The following is an 18,407-nucleotide window of genomic DNA, read 5'->3' on the forward strand; positions in this document are numbered from 1 at the left end:
TACACTTTTCAGATTAAAATGTATGAGTATGTATGTATGTGTATGTGTAGACGTATATACATCTGGGACATTTCAGGCATATATGTGTAGATACAGACACACATGTCTGTTTATGTGTATAATCTGTTGTTCATCACCTGTCAAAATACATCAAGATATCTGTGGTGTTTTTATTGTTTGGTTGTTTTTTTTTTGGGTTTGGTTGTGGGGCCTGAACTCTGGGCCTGGGCGCTGTCCCTCAGCTCTTCAGCTCAAGGCTAGCGCTCTACCACTTGAGCCACAGTGCCACTTCGGCTTTTTTCTTTTTTTGCTTATGTGGTGCTGAGGAATTGAACCCAGGGCCTCATGCATGCAAGGCAAGCGCTCTACCGCTGAGCCACCTTCCCAGCCCCCTCTGTGGTGTTTTTAGTTTAATAGTATTTTATAATTTTGTGTAATATGGCTATAGTCTTAAATAGGCATTATTTTTATGAAGAAATCAGCACTTTGAGGACACTCAAACATGAAAGATTCTGTCCCCCTAAGTGTATTTTTCTTTTTCTTAATGAGTTGTGTCATTCAAATAAACAGAGGTCAGCTATCTAGGATTTGTTGTCTTTTGGAGTGGCAGAAGAATTAAGATGTGAAAATTGTAAAGTAATAAAGGCAGGTGTTTCTGAAAAGAATGGGAATTAGGTCAGGTGAAAGAGCTAGTATTCGAATGAAGAAAGACATTAGCCAGCAGTTTTATGTCAATCTGGTAGTACTTTTTAAAAAAAGACGTGGCTGTTCATGTCCATGACCATGGCAGTTCTTTGTGTCAGGCACTGTTTTGGGTTCTGGGAATGCATCAGTGTGTACTACTAATAATCATTGGGAAGTTAGGTAATAGGTTTCAAGCTATTTTGAATCGGGAACACTGATCATCCCCTCCCCACTTGTTCGGATGCTAGTTAAAAAGAGGAAGAACAGTGGTAGAATAGGTTCTTAGATCAGAGCTTCAGAGTTATAACTGGTACTGTAAGGTGATGAATTAACTGGTGCTTCTGGTTTGCCCAGAAATGTGGTATTGCTTCACATTGAGCTGGACTTCTTGAAAAAACACAATGGAGGAAGGATGGATTGGGTGACTGTTATTTATATAATTGGTCAACTGAATCAAACTTTTGATGTCAGAGAATAAAATTAAAGGAAGTTTATGCATTCACTCACATATATGTCAAACCTATTATAAGATTGCCAGTGATCTCACAGATCCAAGATGTCGGTTAGGTTTTTACAAAGTGATAATTTTCTCCCCAGATAGTTGACTTTGTACTACCCCTGGCACATTGGCATAGTGAATGGGTTAAAAGCCAGAGCTTTAGGTGCCTGGTATAGTCTTTTCCAGCCCTACCATACTAGGGCTCATTCCTTAGCCTCTCCTGTTCCAGGTGTTCTTCATCCCTCACTGGGTGAAGCCAGTGTTGCTGACCAACAGGGTGACTTTTGGCTTTCAAGTATTGTAACAAATGCTTTGAGTTTAGTTTATTCAACAAGGTTCATGTGAACAGAATATAAATAAATAAAACCCTTCCCCTCTTCTCATTTCATCTTCAGATTCCTCTATAACTGGCTTATAATTTTCATGTGATGGTGTTCATTAGCCATTATGTCCCAAGGTCCATGCAATGACCTCATTAGAGTTATTTGGGCAGAATTATGCCAGAGAATAATATTCCAGAATTAATACTGAATTTTTGGTTTTTCTTGTATCACTTATTATTTTGCTTATTATTTTGGAAATAAAAAGAAGTGTTAGTAGTCATGCAGTTTCTATTCTGGGCTTGGTAGCTGGATTGAATTCAATTATAGAAAAGCTAAACTTAACTTAAATACAATCTATAATAAATGTCCTTGTTGTGGAAGATGGAGTGTTATGTGTGGTGCTGTAGAAGACTGTGCTGATGTTTGTGCCTGGTTTTCCATGGACAACTTCTCATCTCTTTGAGTGGCTTCTGTGTCCTGTAGATGGATAGAAAATATGACTACATAGAATAGATAGAAAAATTGTGCTACTGAGATGTTTTTGTAAACTCTTTGACATTCATAGCTTTTTTTTCCTGAAAAAGGGAAGGTATATGTAAAGACCAGATTTTAGAACCCGAGTAGTGATTCAGTCCTTACTTGCCTTTAAATGAAAAAAAAGGAGGAAGCCTCATTTTTTTTGTTGGGGGAGAGAGGGCAGGCTGGCCTCAAATTATGATCCTCTTGATCATGTGGCATTATAGTTATGTGCCAAGGGAACTTTTTACATATCCTGCCCAAAAGAAGTCTTTTTCAATTAATTACCCATGTCTCCTTTTCAGTAGGTAAGCCAATCTGTTAGTCTTGACTTTATGTAGTGTTTTCTTTGTTGGCTTCCTGTTTTAGAAGGCAATTATTACTTCAAAAATAATTGTGTGTGTGTGTGTGTGTGTGTGTGTGTGTGTGTGTGCACTTTAAAAAATAAAGGGATCTCTGGCTGTCAATCAGAAATTTTGATTAGCAATTGATATTAGTTAAAGAAGCCTGCCTTTTAGTTAATATTTCACATTTTTCTAGATGAAGTAAATAATGTATTGACTCTAGTAATGAATTCTTTTAACTCCCCCACAGGTCCTCTTTTAGCATAGATGATTGCAAACTCAGAATATAATGGTCCTTGAGAGGCTCTTTATTGAGTTGGCAGTGGGATTTTTAGCCTGTTTGGTGAGAGAATTCTGTGTGAACATAAATTGGTGTACTTCCCTATAAAGGATGCCTGCTCTGTTGGTAGTAGTTGAACTGGAGGGATTTTGGAGGTCTATTTTCATAGGTAAGGGGGTTGTAATTTCCTCTCATTTGAATTTGATGTATCTCTTAGAAGAGTGACTATCAAGTCTGTCCTTGACCTCAGGGGTTGCAGGGGAGGTCATGAGGTGTGCCTTTCAGGGGACACTTTTATTCTGTAGACCCCGTAATTCTGAAATGCCTGACCTGTGACCAAGTGTGTGCCTCTTTCACAGGGAACTTATTTATACTGGTAAATGTCCTGTTATCTTGTCTGCTTTAGGCCTAATTTATGCGTATCTTGCTGGCCACTTGCTGAGGTTACCCTGGCAATAAAAAAGAGTTACATTTGTGTGTATGGGTCCGGTGAAACACAGAGGAGTTAGCCAAACAAGACACATAACATAATAATCAGTTTTTATTCCTTACTGACCCCTGAGAGAATAGGGATACAGTTGAGGGCCAAAAGGAAGATTGGAGGAAGGATGTCATGTCTGACCAGCAGGATGATTAAGAGAGCGAGAGGACCTATATGTCAAAGCCTTTGTTGGGTTCTGAGGCAGTCTTAGTAGTTTTCCATGGAGAGTTATGATTTGAGTTCAGAGGAAGTGGATAGGAGACCAAGACTTTCCGATGTGACAGTGGCATATGTAGACGGTCCACATGGGGTGTAGTGGTTGGTCTGGGGAAATCAGGAAGAGTACATTCATATGTCCTACAGTGGTTGTTTAAAGAGGTATCTGTTCAAATGTGGGGAAGAGGAAACCAAGAACTAGAAACTGTCCAAGACGACTAAGCTCTGCTGCTTCTATGACACTGTCTACCCTATATTTAAATTGGATGCTGAGACAACATCACATTACAGATTTATTGATTTATAAATATTTATGGTTAACAACCAAGAGGAGCAGGTAAGCTTTCAACAAATGAACCCTCTTTTTTTATTTTCCTTTTGTATCTTTTTCTTAGATAATCTGTCCATTTCTGAAGAGGTTAGAATAGCCTATTTGGAGTTATGCTATTGGGAATTCCAAACTGCCATCAGTATACAGTCCCTCATATACGATTTGATTTTTAAAATATAAAACACAGTGAAGAAAGGAAAGTTGACCTTTTGAATAACCTGAGTATGGAAAAAATTTTGCCCAATGACTCCCAAAACTTGTAATCAAATAGTTGGAGGTTGTACAGAATTTCTGTCCTTTTCTTTTTCTCTGTTATTTTTTTAAGATATGGAGATCCTTTTGAGTATTTAAAATAGGAAGAGACTACACAATGTGAAAACACTGTCAGTATTTGAGGAAGAGGCTCAACTGTCCCCGAAGTTTCTTTGTCTAATTGTTGAATTAGATTGCCCAATTCAATAATGCATTTGTCATGGTTTATTGAACGCTGATCTGGATATTTCCATATGCCCAAAGGAAAATGTAGTTTATTTGGGCATTTGTGGTGAGATCCATGTGGAAATATTGTTTTAGATTCTTTAATAGCTTCACATACCCAAGAACAACAGCTTAATCCACCCTGGTCAGAACACATTGTCTCCATGGCTTGGGCTAATGGAAATTCATGTTGCTGTGCCTTTTTAAAAACATGTGGCATCTGAAATCTTATGTAGGGCTGCACAAAACTGTTAACAGTGGGCTTATATTATCATATGTTATAAAAGAAGCTTTCAAAAAAGGATATGTTGTGACTAGCTCCTTTCCCAAATTTTACTTGTGATTCATGGATAGCCCTTACATGCTCTTAGTTGTTTTCATTCTTCTTTGGTTAATTAGAAGACTCAGAAGATCAATTTTTTTTTAAAATTTAATTTAATTTTATTTGTGAACATACTGTACAGAGGAGTTACAGTTACATGGGCAGGATATCAAATTTTTTTTTAAAATAAGTTTATTATTCCGTTTTTTCAAGCTGTGTCTGGGTTTATTCTGAATTGGTAACTCAGTATTGAACTTTTTTTCATTATATAATATTCTATGAACATTAATCATTCTTCTATTTGAAAGACAAAATGGCGAAAAGTGCTGGTGTTTTTTTTTTAAAGATCATATTTGTTGTATCTATCAAACAAAGTATTACTTGTTTGTCTAATGGTCTGTTGAAAAGGTGAAAGTGGCCATTTGAAGGCAGGTAGAATGCCTGTATTCCTAGATTAGGGAACCAGAGATTGAGAGGATCACAGTTGGAGGCCAATCTGGGGAAAAAAAAATTGTGAGACTCCCAACTCAGCCAATCACTGGGCATAGTGGTGTAGTATATGTCTATCACTGGGCATGGTGGTATAGTATATATCTATCACTGGGCATGGTGGTGTAGTGTATGTCTATCACTGGGCATGGTGGTGTAGTGTATGTCTATCACTGGGCATGGTGGTGTAGTGTATGTCTATCACTGGGCATGGTGGTGTAGTGTATGTCTATCACTGGGCATGGTGGTGTAGTGTATGTCTATCACTGGGCATGGTGGTGTAGTGTATGTCTTTCACTGGGCATGGTGGTGTAGTGTATGTCTATCACTGGGCATGGTGGTGTAGTGTATGTCTATCACTGGGCATGGTGGTGTAGTATATGTCTATCATCCCTGTTGTGTGGGAGGTGGAGAAATTGCAGTTTCAGGCCAGCGCAGGGAAAGAAAGTTCATGAGACCACGTCTCAACAGAAAAAACTAGGCATAGTAGCACGTGTCTGTTATCTCTGCTATAGTGGAAAGTATAAATAGGAGGATTGCAGTTCAGATCAACCAGGGCAAAAAATGAGAACTTAACCTCAAGAAGTATGAGGTCTGGTTCAACTGGTAGAGTGTCTGCCTAGCATGCGTTAAGCCTTGAGTTCAAACACCAACATAAAGAAAAAGGACCTGTTGAAAATTTGACTATCAGCATGAATGTGTATTTGAATATTAGTGATGATCAGGTTCTCCTTGAGTCCAAGTTTCATATACTATCAGTATAGTGTATAGATTTAGTTTATACTAACTATATGTGTTTTCTCTGGTCTTATGTTGTTGCAAGCACAGAGAACAGCTGGCTTTTACTGGTTTAACCTGACACTTACTGATATTTCAAGGTTGAAATTAGAAAAGCAACCTAGAGTGAGTTGATATAAACTAGCATTTGTTTTAATGTAAAACACACACTTCTTTGTATTATGTGGACATTAGAAAATGTATACACTTGAAAAAGTATAGATGAGCATTTGTATTACCAAATATGTTTGAATAGAATATTATAATGGCAGTGTATATTTATTGAAGGCTTGCATCAGTCAGCCAATCGTCTGAAGCACTTGGAATGAAAAGCTCTTTACAAGAACTACTCCAGTGCCATCTCATAGTAATCCGCTAAGGAGATTTTGTTATCAAAATCTGTTTTCTCATGGTACATATGAGGAAAAATAAAGTGCATAGAATTTTTACAATACTTAGTGTCATCTGTTACTCTACCCTGATTTCCCTACTTTTTTTTTTTTTTTTTTAACTAATATTAGAGTTTGAACATAGGAGTACTCTACCACTTTAGATAGGGCCTTTGGACCATGTAGCTGAGGTTACTGGTATGAGCTACTCTATCCATCTTGTTGGTTGGAGTCTTGCTAACTTTTTGTCTGGGTGATCTTCGAACTACCATCTTCCTGATCTCTACTTCCTGAGTAGTTATGATTCAGCTACTGCTCTGTCCTTTTTGTTTGTAGTTTGAAGGCCGGATTCTTGCTAAATAGGCGAAGCTGGCCTTGAACTTTCAGTTTCCTGAGTGCTGGGATTAGAGGCATACAGTGTCATTCTGGGTTTCCCTAAAAAGAGAAAGTTTATGTGTCAGTGTACCTCATTGGGTACACTATATTGTTTCTAACACCTTCTCTTCTTCCCCTTCCCCCCATGAGTACCTGCAATAGAGTGCCAGTTGCTGTGGAAACTGGTTCATAAAACATGAATCCCATACTCAAGGACCTTCCAGTTAGATGAGCATGGTCATGTCTATCAGTTGTAATAGTATGGTAAACTTAGGAGGGGATGTATAAAAAAGAGGTTGGGAGCATAACTGATTATTCTGTAATCTCATTTTAATAGTTATTTTTCTACTGTAAAATGTTATAATGGTCAAGGATAGATGATTATGCTTTTAAAGCATGTATAAAACAAAGAATTATTTTTATTGTTGAAAGGAAAGAACTGAAAGGCTGGTAGGCTTTGCATTTTAGAATTCTGTACTCTGCATGTGGTGATGAAACATTTAATGAACTTTGGCCACCATTTCTTGGAAATCGGTGGTCATGGCCAACCTATGTCTGATATAATTAATCTTAATACATATTTTGGAGATTAGCCAGTTACATGGGCCAGAATTCTTATAAAATCACATTGAGTCATCAGCATGTGTATAGATTGCTACAAATTTGAGAGTGTTCTGTTATTTCTCTCAAAACATTGGCATTCTCTTTTAGAATCTTGTATGTGTTTTCCTCTAAACTTAGATCCTTAAAGTTTAGTGTAATCAATTATGCAAACAGATATAAAATGATCTGTCCTTAAGGCTATTCAGTATAATCTGATGGTTCGCTTAGTGATTATTTGCCCTTCACATCTAGCCAAATAGAACATTGTCTTTATGCATTCTTCTGTTAATCAAGACAGAATAAAAACTATGTATTTAGAGGTTTTTGATTTTTTTTTTTTTTGAGTGAACTCTGGGCCTGGGCGCTGTCTCTCAGCTCTTCAGCTCAAGGCTAGCGCTCTACCACTTGAGCCACAGCGCCACTTCCGCCTTTTTTCCTTTTGCTTATGTGGTGCTGAGGAATTGAACCCAGGGCCTCATGCATGCAAGGCAAACGCTCTACCACTGAGCCACCTTCCCAGTCCCCGAGGACTTTGATTTTTTTTTTTTTTGCCAGTCATGGGGCCTGAACTCTGGGTCTGGGCGCTGTCCCTCAGCTCTTTAGCTCAAGGCTAGCGCTCTACCACTGGAGCCACAGTGCCACTTCCGGCTTTTTCTGTTTATGTGGTGCTGAGGAATCGAACCCAGGGCCTCATGCTTGCAAGGCATGCACTCTACCACTGAGCCATCTTCCCAGCCCGAGGTCTTTGATTTTTAACTGGATTCAAGACACCTCTGTTAAAGCATAAAGATGGTAGCCACATAGATTAATTTAAAAATGATAATGATGGTATCTAAAACAAAAATAATAAAAAAAAACAAAAATAATAAAGTTAAGTGGAAAATACTAGAATCAAGGAGTCATACTAATTGAATAAAAAGAAGTCACATAGTATATATTAGATTATTCAGCTAAAATAGAAGCCTTGATTCACACACTTAAGAGAGTTTTGTGGTCCTAAATCATCCTTCCCCATTAATGTGCACGTCCCAATCCTGAAAACCTTACATGAAATTTTACATGGAAAAAAGAACTATGTAAGAAACTAGGGAGACGGGCTGGGAAGTTGGCTCAGTGGTAGAGTGCTTGCCTTGCATGCCTAAGGCCCTGGGTTCGATTCCTCAGCACCACATAAGAAAAAAGAAAAAAGCCGGAAGTGGCGCTGCGACTCAAGTGGTAGAGCACTAGCCTTGAGCTGAAGAGCTGAGGGACAGTGCCCAGGCCCGGAGTTCAGACCCCACGACCGGACCCAAAAAAAAAAAAAAAAAAAAAAAAAAGAAAGAAACTAGGGAGATTACCCTGGACTTTTTGGATTGGACTCAAGTCTTGATAGGAGAGGGGCAAGAATGTCTGAGAAAAGATAACAGAGGAAGCAGAGGTTGGAATGATATGCCCACAGGAGAACCAAATGGGGTTAGATTCTAGATGGTGGGCCTTGGTCTACATCTCTATCACTTGGCTGCTCAGGTATGGGTGGTCTCTTGGATTTCAGGACACACAGTAAATGTTTTGCTTTGTTCTGAATAGGGCATACCTCAACAGACCTTTTATTATTACTTTTATGCCTATTCAACACTGGAAGTATTTAGTAGTTTTTATTTTATAGTTTGCAGCACTTTTGAAATTCCCAAGGTCTCAATTATTTTCTTAAAAGGACTCAAATGGTTTTTCTTTCTTGCTATTGTTTCTAACATATTTATAAGATGATTTTTTTGTTGCTTTGTATGTCCCTCCCCCACGGTATAACCTCTGTTTTCACTGTATTTGATGTTGGCATAATTTGTGGAGGGGAGGAGAAAAAACAAATTGTTTAAATAGGGGTATAGGTGGATCCATTGCACTAATGAGATGTACAAGACGTTATGTCGAAAAACGAACTTTACAACTTTGGCGGGGGTGGGGGGTGGGGGGGGGGTGGGGTGGGGGGGGGTGGAGTGGGGTGGGGTGGGGGGGTAGGGGGGGATGGGAGGGCAGGGATGGTAAGGGGAAACAAAGGAGGAGGCAATAATGCTTGATAAGAAATGTACTCATTACCTTGCTCATGTAATTATAACCCCTCTGTACAGTATTTTCACAATAAAAGAAACTTAATTAAAAAATTTTTTTTACAAGCTGGGCACTGGTGGCTCACGCCTGTAATCCTAGCTACTCACAAGGCTGAGATCTGAAGACAGCAGTTCAAAGCCAGCCTGGGCAGGAAAAGTCTGTGAGACTCTTAACTCTAATTAACCATCAGAAAACTAGAAGTGGTGCTGTGGCTCAGTGGTAAAGTGTTCACCTTTAGCTGAAGAGCTGAGGGACAGTGCCCAGGCCCAGAGTTCAAGTCCCACCACTGACAAAAAAAAAATTACAGCTAGGCATTGGTGGCTCATTCCTGTAACTAGCTTACTCAGGAGACTGAGATCAGAGGATCACAGTTCAAAGCTAGCCCATGCAAGAAATTCTTATTTCCAATTAACTACCAAGAAAAGCTGAAAGTGGAGCTTTATCCAATCAAGCTCAGGAACAACATCCAGGCCATGAGTTCAAGTCTCAGGACACACCAACACACACAAATAAATTCATGTTTAATAGTTTATTAGTCATATTAAGCTCCTCCTTTGTCCTATCTTTTCTTGTCCCCCCAACCTTAACTCAACAGCTTTTAGTAAGTTTCCTTATACCATCTTTATACATGATAATATTTCATGATGGTTTATCCTCCTTCATTCTCTTTCCTTTGTTCCTTTATTCCCCCCAGACAGTCTCACAGTTAAAATTATGATTTTTATATATGTGTATTTATAACTATATAGTGTATTTATATACATATAAATAATGTATATAAAGTATATATATATGAAGTATATAAAGTGTATTTATAAGTAAATATGCATATAGGTATATCTTTTAGTCAAGTATTTTTAAAGAATATTATAAATTTAGATTCTTGAAATAGAATACCCTTCCTATTATGTATCAACCCATTTACCAGAGATAAATAGATCTTTCTTAAATCTTTTAACATAGAGTTTTCTGTGATCCTTGGTATGATATGGGCTGATAATAACAGGCAATTGCTATTTTGTGAAAACTGAGATAGAGAAAGTAGTTTCCACAAGATCATCTGACTACTTCACCTGTGCTATTAACAAAAGTACTTGTCAAATTTCATGACTATATGAAGTATTTTATTATACTGTTTAAGAGTTTGGATTCTTTTTTTTTTTTACATTTCTTTTTTTTATTTATTTATTTTTATTTTTTTTTGTTTACCCTTCCCGTCCTCCCTCCCTCCCCCCCACCCAATCCTCCCCCCCACCAAGTTGTAAAGTTCTTTTCGACATGACAACTTGTACTTCTCATTGTTGCAACAGGTCCACTTGTATCCTTATTTAAATGACTTGTTTTTCCCCTTCCCCTCCACAGATTATACCAACATCAAATACAGTGAAAGCAGGGGCTATACTGTGGGGGAGGGACATACAAAGCAACAAAGAAAAAAATCTTATAATTGCGTTAGAAACAAATGCATGAAAGAAAAAAACATTTAAAATACATATCTTAGGGTTCATTTTCCTAACATCACCTTATCTGACCTTTTCTGCTTGACTCATACATATACTAGATATTGCAAATAAGGGAAATCATGGGACCTATGTTTCTTTGGGCTTGGCTTACTTCACTTAATATAATTTTGTCCAAGTCTTTCCATTTCCTAACAAATGGGGTAATGTCATTCTTTCTGATGAAGGTATAGAATTCCATTGTGTATGTATACCACATTTTCTTGATCCATTCATCTACTGAGGGACATCTGGGTTGGTTCCAGATCTTAGCTATAGTAAATGCTGCAATAAACATAGTTGTGCTGGTAGCTTTAGTGTGGTCTTGTTTGTAAACATTTGGATAAATGCCCAAAAGTGAGATTGCTGGGTCATAGGGGAGCTCTATGTGGAGTCTTTTGAGGAACCTCCATACTACTTTCCAAAGTGGTTGAACAAGTTTACACTCCCACCAACAATGAAGTAAGGTTAAGAGTTTGGATTCTTGAGAGAAAAGGACTTGAGTTTGTATTGTACCCAAAAATATATACTGTTGCATGTCATTTAAACAAACAAATAAGGCTGGGTGCCGGTAGCTTACGTCTGTAATTCTAGCTAGTCAGGAAGCTGAGATCTGTGGATCCTGGTTCAAAGCCAACCCAGGAAGGAAAGTCCATGCTACTCTTATCTCCAATAAACCACCAGAAAACCAGAAGTGGTACTGTGGCTCAAGTGATAGAGCACTAGCCTTGAGTTGAAGAGCTGGGGGACAGTGCCCAGGCCCAGAATTGAAGTCCCACGATGGACTCACACACACACACACAGAACACAAGACAAACAAAAGAAAGCCACCTGAGTTTGAATCCCATCTTCACTAGTGACTAAAGAGTTCTGCAAGCTACATAGAGCATCTTACACTGAATGCAGTTGGCTGTGGAGGCTCATACATGTACCCATTACTCAAGAGGCTGAATCAGGAGGATCATGAGTTTGAGGTCAGCCTGGGATACATGGTAAGACAAGGTTTCACCTTTCTTTCCCTTAAAAAAACAATATTCCAAACAATATGACACTACTTTCTTTCATATACATTTTCTTTTATGTTTGTAGTAGGAATGTTAGCTCTAAAGCCTCGTTTACATACTCATTTTGAATCAGTGTCTTAAATTTTAGGTCTAGATGGAAATTTTTAAAGAGTATTGGGGGTAGGATGAAATAATGGAAGACAAATCCCTTTATAGACTATTTCAAAATATGAAAGAGGCATAAAGTGTTTTTCATGAAGCATGGAGTATTAAAAATGAAGTTATTTTTTCTACTATAAAACCCTGTGTTCTTACAGAAAATTGGAAATATATGTGATTAGCTTACTTTGCTTCCACCTAAAGATGTTTCATTTCCTTGTAGTGTTAGAGATTCTGTCTTTCTTATAATACAAATAGATTATTTTAGAATATTTAATGATCCTGGGTGGAAGATTCCAGAATAGGAGTTTAATAAAAAGGAATACTGTCACTTAATGTCTTTTTCTTCTGGTTTCAATTCTCCCAATGATTCAGGCACTTCTTTATCAGTTTTAATGATATAGAAAACTATCTCTCACTTAACTAGGCAACATAAACGATCATTTTATAGCTTCCTTTAAGTCTTGATTTTTGGGAAGGAGGGAATACTCATGCTTTTTAAAATCTCTTCACAACAGGTTCTGTGTTAGGAGCCAGGAGACAGGCTTAGCATGAATTAATGTGAAAAGTTAGCTGAGTGCCTTAAGTTGTCCTAACTTTTGTGTGAGTCCAGCAATATGCAGTGGCAGTCAGAAATGCTAATCCAAACTGAGGCTTTACCAAGGACAGAGCTGAGGATGTTTTCTTGCTATGTGTCATGCATCTAGATCATGTTCATCACATTGCATTCACTATTGACAATGTAGTAGCAGGCAACTAGGACAGCAGTGGGTCAGCAAGCCAGTAGTGTTGCTTCATAGGTGTACTAGGAATAGCTGAAAGGAATCTACCTATGAAAGTACAAGTAAACACAACGTGATTCTGAATAACACAAGTATAGATCTTGGAAAACAATAAGAGGTGTCTTCTCTTTCACATCTTTTAAAGGTGTATATGCAAGTACACATGGAAAATTTATTTCTCTTTGGCTTAATATGAATGTTTATATATTAATACAGATATGTGCATATATACATACACATCATACATATGTAGATAATCTAATAACAAAGTGGACTTTAGAAGGGAATATGTTTCTGGCTAATACAAGGAACACATTTCTAGTCATTGTATTGTAAGCTGAAGCTGGATGCATTCCTTCCAAGAGATGCTGTGAGATACTTTTCCTCATTGGATTTCTCTACTCATTTATCCCCACCTCTCCACTACTTATGTGTGTGTGCGTACACATGCGTGTATGCTAGTATTATTGGGGCTTGAATTTAGGGCCTGTCTCAGCTTCTTATTTGGTTGTTTTGCCAGTCCTAGGACTTGAACTCAGGGCCTAGGTGCTGTCTCAGAGCTTATTTTGCTCAAGTCTAGAGCTCTACTATTTGAGCCACAGTGCCACGGCTGTCTTTTTCTGAGTAGTTTACTGCAAATAAGTGTCTCAAGGACTTTTTGGCTTTGAACCTCTATCCTCAGATCTCAGCTTCCTGAGTAGATAGGATTACAGGCCAGCAGTGTCCAGATGTCTCAGCTTTTTTGCTCAAGGCTGTCACTACCAGTTGAACCAGAGCTCCACTTTGTTTTTTTGCTGGTTCATCATTGATAAGAGTTGCACAGACTTTTTTGTGTGGGCTGGCTTTGAACTACAAACCTCAGATCTCAGCCTCCTGAGAAGCTAGAATTGCAGGCATGATCTTCAACATTGGCTTCAATTATTTCTGAGCTATTAGCCTAGTACTGAAAGATAAATATAGTAGGCAAGATATATGATTGACACATTCCAATGAGTATGTGTTTGTGTGTGTGTGTTGGTTGTGGGGCTTGAACTCTGGGCCTGTGTGTGTGTGTGTGTGTGTTGGTTGTGGGGCTTGAACTCTGGGCCTGGGCGCTGTCCTTGTGCTCTTCAGCTCAAGGTGAGTGCTCTACCTCTTGAGCCACAGCGCCACTTCCAATTTTCTAATGGTTTATTGGAGATCATAGTCTCACAGACTTTTCTGCCTGGGCTGGCTTTGAACTATGATCTTCAGATCTCAGCCTCCTGAGTAGCTAGGATTATAGGCATGAGCCACCTGCGCCCGGCTCCAATGTGTTATTATTGTATTTCTTCGGTGAAGGTTAGTATCTGAATGTAGATATCAATATCATGTAGATAGCAATATTTTATTTTCCCATCTTTAACATAAAGGATGAAATAGGGTGAGGAAAAAGCTTTTGATGACAAAATGCTGATTTTTTAATGAAAATATTTAATTCTAGGTTGACTTACTGACTTTTAAGGATTTAGGATTTATCAGAAAGTATCATGAGAGAACACATGCTTTTAAGTGTAAGAAGATTTTAAAAAATATTCTGGAAAGTTTATTTCATTTAGGGCATATATGAAAGAGTCAGAGAAAGAGAAAGCTATTCACTTATTTTTACTGAGGGAAGTTATTATTTGTGTTTGCTAAGACACTGATTCTGACATCAGCATTTGTACCTTGACCATTTATCTGGGTTAATTCTCCTTTTACTTCGAGAGATCAGATAGTACCAGGAGAAAATGGAAGTTCCAAGAACAAAGTGTGCAGATTTGGAGGTGATTCTGGAGTCCCTGTACATTTTGGCCTATCAAGTAAGACCAGCTGTTCATTTGTTTCCTATCCAGGTTTGGAATTCATCCAGTTGCAGGCCGAATGCCTGGTCAGCTTAATGTGCTTCTGGCGGAGGCTGGAGTGCCGTATGATATTGTGCTGGAAATGGATGAGATCAACAGCGATTTCCCAGGTAAGTGATGGGCTCAGTGTTGAAGTTTAAATGCTCTTAGTGTACATAAAGTGATGCCACAAACTTCAAATATAAATTGTGGGATTATTGAAGACTGACTAGTGAGATGAAGAGTGGTCTGCATAAAGTGGATGTATAATAAAACCTAAGTGAAAGGCAGTACTGAATAAGTGCAGTAAGTGCAAAAGTTTGTAAGCTGCATTGGTTACATTTTGTTCCTCCTTCAACAACTGAAGGATGGTTAAAGTCCTGCTGTGTAGAGCACAGAAGAATCTGAGACCTGGGCAGACCATTAAGTATTAATGGTGACCTTGCAATAGATACCATAGGCTCCTCATTATCAACATGCTTCTGTTGACACCTTAAATTCTTGCCAGTGTCTGAGATTTCACTGGTTTTCCGTTATCCAAGGAAGCAGTCCCCTCTGCTCCCCTTCATTCTCTTCGATTCTTCTCTTTTGGTTTTTTTTTCCTGTCTCTTTGTTCTTATAGAAGGACATTAGGAGATAAGGTGCTGTCGTTTGTAACTGTCATTGCGTAGATGTTGAATAGTGGTGCTATTTGGACTAAGATCATGTTTATGAAAATTAGACTTGTTGTCTCTGGCAAGTATCCACTGTAAACTTAAAATGTTATTAGAAAAAAATAATGACATGTGTGTATGTGTAGATGCACATGACATTTTTGGCAATATCCTAAGGCAGTTTAAATGATACTCCTTAAAGAGAAAATTTAGACCATTTTAATTTTATGCCTCTTTTTAAATTTAACTGTGGTTAAATTATGTGTAAAAGCTACAAGTTCCATGAATTATGGACACAGCTTTAATATAGTGCAGCCTTTCAGACCTTTGTCTCTTAGACACAAAATTGAGTCTTAATTGGTCATTTTAAAAGCTGAAAATGTATACAGATTTTATAAAATCATATGAATAGCAAGATAATTTGGGTATAATAAAAGAATTACAAAGTCAGATTAGGTAGAACCATTGGGAGGGGAAAAGTACAGTGAAGCAGGTTCTAGTCTAGATGGTCTGTTTCAAGGCAGAACTTACTTCTGTGTTTTAGGTGTGTGATATTGTCTGAGTTGACCAGCTGTAAATATCCTGGTACAGTGAGCCTCTCATAAATGCTAGCTTTTATAAAGATCACTATAATTTGCCTGAAAAGAAGTGACTCTTTTGCATTTTCTATTTTTGTTAATGTAGACACTGATTTGGTCCTGGTAATTGGAGCTAATGACACTGTTAATTCAGCAGCCCAAGAAGATCCCAACTCTATTATCGCAGGCATGCCAGTCCTTGAGGTTTGGAAATCAAAGCAGGTAAGTTTCAGACTTGCACTTTATTCTGCTGATGGTAAGTTAAGGAAATAATGTCTCCATAAGCTTCTTTGGTCACTGGATAAGAAGTGATTATGCCTTTTAGGAGTCCCAGAATTAAGAAACTAGGCCTAATTTCTGGTGTCCAGCTTCTGTCTGTTCTCTGGCCACCGAATGATTGCCTTGTCATGAGTAGAACCAGATGAGTTTATGTGGATAAATGAACAAAAATCCGTAACCACAGTTGAAAGAAGAGCTGTGAGCTTTTGGAATGACTCTGGATACATACCAGATCAAGTCCAGTACAGCAGATGGCTTTCCTCTGGGACAGTGAGTCAGTATCATCGCCTCCATATACCAAGATGAGCACATTTTTTTCATTAATTTTTTTTGAAAGGGAATTTGTATGTTGTTATGGAGTGTCTAGCAGAAAGGTGTTTTAGAAATCCAAACAATAACATGGAATAAAGAAGGTGGTTTTACTCATACATATTGCTTCTGACAAAAGCTAATTGCTAAATGTTAGAGAACACAAAAGCTTGTGTTCCTCTGCCACAGCAGAGTGTATCTATTTACCGTTTTTGAGTCCTGTGTGTGTTCTTCATTTTGTTTCTTTTTTGTTGTGCATACATGATTTTAAAACTTAGTATTTGAAATGAGTCAGTAGATATGGAATATATGTGTTCATGTACATATGTAATATTACTGCATTAGTAGTCAATATTTGAGAGTACACAGAGAATATTGCTGTATTAATGGTATATAACGTATGAATAAATTTGCAGTGCTTCTATTTTTGAGTAGGTTACATATCCTAGAAGAGCACAAGAAGGCTTTTAGTCTTGTTAAGAGTGACTTGACATTCAGCAGGACAGCAAGATCCATAATGTGTTTCAGTATTTTAGAGTCATTTACCCCTTTCAGTGTACATTTTAGAGTATCCTGTCAGTTTTTTGTTCTGTCCTTGATTACTTTTTGGACTTTTTTCCTAGGACTTCTTTTTATTCTTTATGCCAAAGTGATAGAAAAGACTCAGAATTTCCCTACTCAATCACATTTATTTTAGAAATTGTAAATGGGAGCTTAAGCATTCAATTTGTTCTCTTCACTTATGTGTGGAAAGGTAAATAAACTAAAGGTACTATTTTTTCCTGGTTAGAAAAGTTTATTCATAGTTGCTCTAGAATGAAGCACAAGGAAGAAAATCAATGTAATTTAATTACTTGGAGATAGCCTATTATTAACATGTAATTTTTTTAATGGGTATGAGAGTATGCTCATACTTAAAAAACTAACATTAACACAATCAATGTAAACATACATTTAAAAACATTCCTACTGTATTTTTTTTTTTTTTTTGTCGGCCATGGGGCTTGGACTCTGGGCTTGGCGCTTTCTCTCAGCTCTTCAGCTCAACGCAAGCACTCTACCATTTGAGCCACAACACTACTTCTACTTCCAATATTCTGGTGGTTTATTGGAGATAAGAGTCTCACTGACTTTCCTGCCTGGGGTGGCTTTGAACCGTGATCCTCAGATCTCAGCTGCTAGGATTATAGGCATGAACCATTGGCGCCCAGCATTCCTTGTGTATTTTGTTGCTGGACTGAAGAATTAGAATTGTTAGAGCCTTGTATTCACAGTTAGGGAAGAAGTTGTTGTGTGCTGTTTCATAGTTAGGTATTAGTGCTGGTATTCTACCACTTAAACCATGCTTCCAGACCTGTATGTACTGAATACGTCAAAAAGCTGGAAAGAAGAGCTTGCTTTTTTTTTTTTTTTTTACTCTAAATAAATGATAAATGTTGGAGGAGGTAGGTATGCTTAACCTCATTTGAATATTACACAATGTATGCATGCATTGAAACATCATTTGTAGGCTATAGATATGAAGTTTTTTGTTTTCATATATTCTAAAAGTAAATTTAAAAGAAGTTTATATATGAAAACAACAGTGACAAGCAAAAAAACAAAGCTAGAGAAGGGCAATGTTTATATGACTCACAGATCCTGTGTCTCTCTTAATTTTTGGTTCTTAGGTCATTGTCATGAAGAGGTCTTTGGGTGTTGGTTATGCTGCTGTGGACAATCCGATCTTCTACAAACCCAACACAGCTATGCTTCTAGGTGATGCCAAGAAGACATGTGATGAGCTACAGGCAAAAGTTAGAGAATTCTGTAAGAAGTAAATGCTAAAAAGCCAAGCTGATGTCTGATGAAACAACTTCAGATGTAGGAACAGGCAGAGTGTCAGTGTGCATGGTAGATACACATCTGTAAGTAGCAAAGCTCCTGGGAGAAGATGAAGACTGAAGAGAGCCTAGAAAATTGAGGGAGATTTTTCGAGAGTAGAGATTTCTCTAAAGAAAAAAAAGAAAAAAAAGATGGAAAATTCTTAATGTATGTCTGTGCCATTTTTGTTGTTGTTAAGAAGCAAAAGAATTTTATAAAAGAAGAAAGAAAAGTCTCATTTTAGTTGTA

The 18,407-nt window shown here is 37.7% G+C and overlaps 1 protein-coding gene across 3 annotated transcripts in view; it reads left to right on the forward strand.

Annotated features, from left to right (window-relative positions):
• The window catches only part of Nnt (nicotinamide nucleotide transhydrogenase), a 99,568-nt gene extending 81,443 nt beyond the window's left edge, over nt 1-18,125 (forward strand). For all 3 annotated transcript variants that reach the window (XM_042690499.1, XM_042690500.1, XM_042690501.1), the window contains exons 20-22: nt 14,489-14,607; nt 15,814-15,929; nt 17,966-18,125. In XM_042690499.1, coding sequence (XP_042546433.1) covers nt 14,489-14,607; nt 15,814-15,929; nt 17,966-18,115 — 385 coding nt within the window. In that variant the 3' untranslated portion in view covers nt 18,116-18,125. The remainder of the gene's footprint in view (nt 1-14,488; nt 14,608-15,813; nt 15,930-17,965) is intronic.
• The last annotated feature ends 282 nt before the right edge of the window (nt 18,126-18,407 follow it).

The sequence above is a fragment of the Dipodomys spectabilis genome, unplaced genomic scaffold, assembly GCF_019054845.1.
Source record: "Dipodomys spectabilis isolate Male_0828 unplaced genomic scaffold, ASM1905484v1 ptg000138l, whole genome shotgun sequence".
NCBI classification, from domain to species: domain Eukaryota; kingdom Metazoa; phylum Chordata; class Mammalia; order Rodentia; family Heteromyidae; genus Dipodomys; species Dipodomys spectabilis.